This window comes from Rhinopithecus roxellana, chromosome 17 (genome assembly GCF_007565055.1).
Source record: "Rhinopithecus roxellana isolate Shanxi Qingling chromosome 17, ASM756505v1, whole genome shotgun sequence".
NCBI classification, from domain to species: domain Eukaryota; kingdom Metazoa; phylum Chordata; class Mammalia; order Primates; family Cercopithecidae; genus Rhinopithecus; species Rhinopithecus roxellana.
In genome coordinates, this window is record NC_044565.1 from 85959654 (window position 1) to 85966585 (window position 6932).

The 6932-nt window shown below is 44.0% G+C and overlaps 1 protein-coding gene across 3 annotated transcripts in view; it reads left to right on the forward strand.

Moving 5' to 3' along the window:
* Positions 1 to 6369, forward strand: part of SPTBN1 (spectrin beta, non-erythrocytic 1) — a 212491-nt gene extending 206122 nt beyond the window's left edge. For 2 of the 3 annotated variants that reach the window (XM_030921675.1, XM_010378898.2), the window contains 4 exons: positions 1099 to 1337; positions 2566 to 2739; positions 4274 to 4316; positions 5029 to 6369. In XM_030921675.1, the coding sequence (XP_030777535.1) occupies positions 1099 to 1337; positions 2566 to 2739; positions 4274 to 4316; positions 5029 to 5247 (675 nt within the window). In that variant the 3' untranslated portion in view covers positions 5248 to 6369. The remainder of the gene's footprint in view (positions 1 to 1098; positions 1338 to 2565; positions 2740 to 4273; positions 4317 to 5028) is intronic. The other variant, XM_030921676.1, reaches the window with a different exon arrangement.
* Positions 6370 to 6932: the final 563 nt, after the last annotated feature.

The window sequence follows — 6932 nt, forward strand, 5'->3', positions numbered from 1 at the left end:
ACTAAAGTGTCAGCCACACCCAGCTTTAGTAACTCGCTAATCGCACACCCTGGGTGTATCAGCCAGGGGCTGCTACAGTTAATGGTACACAGTTGATGGTACACAGGCTGAAAATGATAATGAATCAAGACCCTACTACATTTCCAAAGCCGAAAAGCCATGAGGGTTACAATTTAAATGAGCTTGGGAAGGAACGCTCCCGAAGACGTCTCCAGCCTGAAGGGTCAGAGCCGCTGGAAGCCTGGCTGTCTCTGGGCTTTCTCGTCTCAGTGCAGCAAGGCACCGTGATCAACCAACCCGTGATGGGGAAGGCCCTGGTTCTGTCTTTGTTTGGGGGTAAATAGCTGTGTGGTGTTGAGTGACTGTGATTGGCTTTTCCAGCTCCTTTAACACAAACTACAACCCACTCACGATACAACTTCGGCAGATGTGGTCAAATTGATGTTTGTTGACTTGCCTCATTTCCTTCCAGCTCTTAAGTTCCAAAGTCTAACTGGGATGGTAGATGTGAAATGCATGATTGTCGTCCTAATTTCTGCATGTGTTTATGACAATGTGTTGAGGGGAGGGGGAGGAGAGCCAGAGAACGTTTTCAGGAACCAAGGTCTTTCCTTGTCTTACTCTGGGGGAATGCCATGTAGCTCTGATAGAGTTGTCTATCGGTCTGTTTGTGAATGCCCTTTCGCTTAAACTTCCAGCCCTTCTGGTGGCATCCTTGATCGTAAGGTGGCTGCTGTATAACGTCCACTCTCTTCCATATTTAATATGTGTGATTGTTACTGTTGTCTTTTTGTTTTAAAGTAACCATAAGAGGAGATTATCTGAGTTATATTTATTGATCAGAGGAATAGAGTGCAGTAAAACTCATACTGGCATTTCGCTTTTCTTATTTCCCTATAAACGGGCGGGTATTAATCCATTCCCACCTTCTAATGTCCTTGGTGTCCAGCTGGCTTTGTGGGTGTGCAATGGTTTTACTGTACTGCCTCGATCTCTGCCAGGCATTTATACACAGCCACACGTGCGAGTCAGGTAGAGCGTATGTGGTCACCCCCATGGCTCACGGAGTTAGCTGAATGGCCTCTCCGCTGTCCCTAGATGGCAGAAACGGTGGACACAAGCGAAATGGTCAACGGCGCTACAGAACAAAGGACGAGCTCTAAAGAGTCCAGCCCCATCCCCTCCCCGACCTCTGATCGCAAAGCCAAGACTGCCCTCCCAGCCCAGAGTGCGGCCACCTTACCAGCCAGAACCCAGGAGACGCCTTCGGCCCAGATGGAAGGCTTCCTCAATCGGAAACACGAGTGGGAGGCCCACAATAAGAAAGCCTCAAGCAGGTAACAGCAGCAGAGGCTGCCACAGTAAGATGGGAAGTCAGCCTATGAAGGGATAAGGTGGGCCACTCTTGAATTGGAAGAGAAGTATGTGCTCAGGTAGTTTTATTCCTTTGGTAGCTTCCTGGACATTGCATTCTTCTTGGGCTGACGCTGGAAAGCAGGAGTAGAATGCTGGTTATTCACTGAGAGAAGGAAGAGTTGAGTTTGGATGGGAGTAGCTAGACGGGGCTTTAGTAGTTTGTCTGGAGAAGGAATTTGCTAGGTTGAGACTGAAGAGTCTTCTTTACCTTAAGTGATTGATTTCATTTGGGACTCCTCGTGGGTTTTTTTGTAAAAAGCCGTTCACCATTTCCCCTGCCCTGATCTCCGTATCAACCTTTATATATATTCATTGTCTCTCAACAGCCCCAATTTTTTTATTTAACAGATGGGGAACAGAGGCTCTGAGTGGTTAATAAAGCTCCCTTTCTGTGGAAACCTAGTAAATGGCAAAGCTGGAATAGGAAACTGCAAAGCCTATGTGCTTAACTAGTAAACCCAACCACCTGGGACCACCATGTCTTATTGTGCAGTTTGTTTGCTGTGCGAGGCGATCAGAATATCTAAGAACTGCTTTTCGCATTGAGGACAACATAGGGATTTATATATTAATACATGCTGGTGTAATACAGGCCGGTGTTCTGTTAAAATTAGTGTATTAGGGAAGTTTGCCATACCATAGGGGAAAAGCCACTTTATTCTAATTCACCCAAAGGTACCGTAAGTGCTGATGGCTCTGGGTCTGTCTTTCTGTCAAGTTGCCAAGTCACATAAGTAATAAACCTGCAGCTGGAGGAGCTGCTGCTGGAGGACAGGCATGTTTCAGACAAGGAGCATGGCCTGTAACCCATGACCATAAGAGGGCGCTACAGCAGAGAGTACTAAACACCAATCAAAGTGAGCTCAGAGTACAAGAGAGTAACTTGCTTTTCTCCAAAGTAAAAGAGAAGACGTAGCCCTCAAACACCTGCCCTGTGCCCTGTTCCCGAACTCTCCATGGAGAAATTTTTTCTGTTGTTTAGGGTTAGCAGACTTTAGGAAGGGCTTGTAATAAGGAAGGTTGAGGGTTGGGCAGGATCACACTGTGTTGTGTGAGGATCATTTTCATGTTAATGAAATGTTTAGTTCTTCAAGGGGAATGTGGTAGAGCCTTTATCTCCCCCGCCCTTTTTTTTTTTAAACTGCTCAGGTCCTGGCACAATGTTTATTGTGTCATAAATAACCAAGAAATGGGTTTCTACAAAGATGCAAAGACTGCTGCTTCTGGAATTCCCTACCACAGCGAGGTCCCTGTGAGTTTGAAAGAAGCTGTCTGCGAAGTGGCCCTTGATTACAAAAAGAAGAAACACGTATTCAAGCTAAGGTGAGAGTCGCCATGCTTCAGGGCTGCCAGAGTGGGTTTGCATTTACTTCCACTCTAGAGGTTGGTTTTCTTAGACAGCTACTGTGATTAGTTGGTTCTCTCTTCTGCCGTTTTAAATCCCCAATAAAGTGAAAAACCAGTTTGGCACATGTCTCAGTTAGGCTGAATTCTTTGGCAACTGTGGCCAGCCACCAGCTTCCCTGTGGTTAACAGTACAGCTAAGCATTGAGGGATAAGGAGCTTTTGATTTTATAACCAGGCACTTACTGTTCCCTAAGACTTAAAGAGAGCTAGTCACATTTCACAGTTTAAGAGAGGCTTTGAAAAATAGTATCCCCATCTTTTCAGCTTATCCTGATTCAGGAGATGCTATTCTTTGCTCATGAGTTATCTGGAGATGGGTCAAGTGAGTCATCCTGGAGCTGGATGGAGACAAACAGGAAATGTTTGGATGGAGCCTGGGACCCTGTCCTCCCCTGACTCTCCCAGTAGATGCTCCAGCTGCCTCAGAACCATCTAGTTCCAAATATCTCTACCCTGTAGGATACATGTACCTCCCTACAGAGTGGAGCTAATCTCAGAATTTCTCCTCACACTTGGAAGTAGGCAGAAAAATTATTTTATCTTTTAAAAATGTAAAAAATAAACATTTTAGTGGTTAGGATGCTTGTTTACTGATTTGTACTGTTGCTTTGGGATCTGAAAAGCTTTGGTCTTCATTTATTTGTATGTTTCATGCCAGTTGGACTAGGCCAAGGGCTGCAGAGGAGAGAGTGTCAAATGATTTGATTTATTGAGCTCTGCTGCGCGCAGTACAGGCAGGCTCTTTGGGTCCTGGAACACTTTACATTTTGTAAGACAATGCACCGGCAGCTTGGCTCCTTGGCTGCTTTCCCCTTTGTACTCCCTTCATGTAGCTTCAGAGAACTGGGATATTAGCGAACAGCAGCTACCCTCGGCTACACAATAGTACCCTCTTACTCTCCGCAGCCACAGAGTGAACCTGTGACCCCTCCAAGCCTAGGGAACTCCCAGTGTCACACTAATAGGGCTTCTTAATTCTAAGACATACAGTAGAAGAAAAGTTGAAGAGACATTTTCTGTTGGCCTATTCTGAGACTCTGGAACATGTGAATGTAGGGGATACAAGCTCAGTAGCAGAATTTCAAAAGGGCTCGTTGTGTTCAAAAGCTTTCTCCTGAATTCAGTTTAGACCAGTAAGTGATCAGGCATCCACAAGTGATTTTTGTCACAATAAAGCCAAATGTTATGTTTGGGTTTTTTTTAAATCCTTCCATTGGATTGAAGCACAGGCTCCCTGTGTGTATCATTGGTGCGATTTTATGGCTTCTTGATCTCCAGGAGTCTGTTGCTGGGCCTGGGCAGGTCCCCAGGCTTGGTGGTGACATACGCAGGTTGACGCTTCTGTTGTGACTCCTGTGGTCTGCTTCTGTCCTGCGTGGGATATGGGAGTTGGGGGATTTTTATTTCTCTGTAATTAAGTGGTGACTAACTTTCTTTCTTGAAATTACAGACTAAATGATGGCAATGAGTACCTCTTCCAAGCCAAAGACGATGTAAGTTTCTAAATGTTATTTCTCTCCAGTACTTAGGAGTTTGCAAGTGTTTGTGGGATGATAGGCTTTATTCAGAATGTTCTTCATGTAAATGATGATCAGTGATGGTTTCTATCACTGGGCTCTAGTCGCCAGCATAAGAAGGTGTTTGTTTCTGTCTCTAGAAGGCAGTGAATATGATCTCGCTGTCCCTTTGCCAAGGCAGGATCCCTTGAAGTAGATGAAGGAAATCTTTGCTCGTCCCCTCCCAGGGATGAGGCACAGTGAGGTGGTCCCAGGACTGGTTGTGGATCATGATGGGACCCCTGCTGCACCCTCTGCCCGTAGCCAGCTGTTTAATGGGTGTGTACCTCACCTCAAGGAAAGAGAGGGTCCATTGATGGAAAAGTAACACCTATAATGCCCTTAAATGTGAAAAAGCACCTTCTAGGGTGGGATCTGACCACCTCACAGATTGAGACCAGTCTTCCAGCTCTTACAAGTTTGTAGGGCCACTTACTAGGGTGATGAGTAGAACTGAATTTTCATGAGAAGCTGAACCAGGTTCCCTCTCCTGTACTGATAAGGCAGAGGTGCATTTGGGGACAGTGCCCAGAAGTGACTCTGCTCACCCCTCAGTTGGCCAGGTGTGCCATTCTCAAGCCTTGGCACCAGAACCCCTCACACCTACCCCTCTTAGTTGAGTCTTACCTGTGTCCCTTCCTCTATCCAGGAGGAAATGAACACATGGATCCAGGCCATCTCTTCGGCCATCTCCTCTGATAAACATGAGGTGTCTGCCAGCACCCAGAGCACGCCAGCATCCAGCCGGGCGCAGACCCTCCCCACCAGCGTCGTCACCATCACCAGCGAGTCCAGTCCCGGCAAGCGGGAAAAGGACAAAGAGAAAGACAAAGAGAAGCGGTTCAGCCTTTTTGGCAAAAAGAAATGAACTCCTTTCCTTCACCTCCTGCCCTTCTCTTACCTTTTCAGTGAAATTCCAGCATGCAAGCTCAGAACCAACACATTATTCTCTGTGCCTAATGTTCCTCAATGTGGTTGATTTTTTTTTTTTTTTTTTTTTAATTTATAGAGCATTTCTGGGGGGTGGGGGAAACACACCTAAACACTTTATCTCTAAGTTACAAAAGTTTGAGGTGCAGAGGGAAGGCCAGATTTTTTTTTAATGAAATTATATAGATTAGATCTCAGTATTTAAACTGTTCCTCAATTTTGTGAGGCTGTGTTGGAAATAACCCGCCTCTAGTGCTGTTGGTATGCAAGGCAGCGGTGCTTAATATTTCCTGTGCTTACCAGAGACAAAATGTACCAATATCCTGACACCATTCTCTCTCCATTTACTTCTGGTGGTTACCCTGAGTCTTGACTATTAGAAGTGCCCAAGATGGGGCTAACCTTTATTAAACAGATCACATATTATGATCTTGCTGCAGCCACAGTGCAGCTCCACATTAACTCTACAGACCAAACCATTTGTATCTGGCATCACTTACTAACACATGACATGCGGCTTTTCTGCATCAACTGCTATGACGGTTAAGAATGTCAGTATACAAGAAGGAATAGAAAACTGATACAGTTTTAAATAATCTGTAATTTCAATTTTTTTTTTTTTTTTTTTTTTTTTTTTGCTGAAATACATTATATTGTATGTTTGAGATAATTCTAGTACAAAGTATAATAAAACTAGATGTATAATAAACCCTTTAAATCGTTGGTAAGTGTACAAGTGGTGGAACTGAAGCATTTACTGGACAAAGTAATGTTACTTTAATGGTTACTTGCTCGTGCGTTGCCACACTGTGTTATAATTTGCTTCATTTCCTTGCTATTTGATACATAGTGTGCATTTCTCTGTCACTGTATCTATTGTAATGACAAATTTTCATCTTACTGCACAATCAAAATGACATTGATAGGAATGAACTCCAGAGGCTGGGCCTGAACAGGGAGGTGGTCGCTCAGGCCTGGTGCTCAGTCGTACGACCTGTACCTCTCAACTTTTGCCCTATCTGTTAAATATATGCTATGTCATTAAATGCTTTTAAATCTAGCATGGTGACTAATTGTTGTTCTTCCTCTGCTGCGTGCGCAAGCCCAGTAGGGAAACTGCAAAGGGAGAAATAACAAACAGGAAACCTTTTATAACCAGTCTGGGCTCACTTTTGCATTTTTTATGCATGTCTGGTGCACAAGCTTTGAAAACTACAGCAAACAGTAATAAATGTGACTGTTTTGTAGTTACACATTCAGGCTTTATCTTTTATTTATGAAAAAGTTACCAGAGCACTTGTGAAATGTGAGCTCTGAGATAGGGGTTGGCAAATTTGTTCTGTAAAGGGACGGAGACAGTAAATATTTTAGGCTTTGTAGGCCATAACTGTCTCTGTTGCTCAACTCGGCTGTTGTGTAAATACAAAGGCAGTCATTGACAGTATGTGAACGCCTGGGCATGGCTATGTTCCAGTAAAATTATTTAGGGACACAAATTTGAATTTCCTATAACTTTCACATGCCATATAATATTTTGATTTTTTGTAATGATTTCAAAATATAAAGTCTACTTTATACAGATCAGACCAAAAAGGAAAAAAAAAGTAACAGGCAACAGATCAG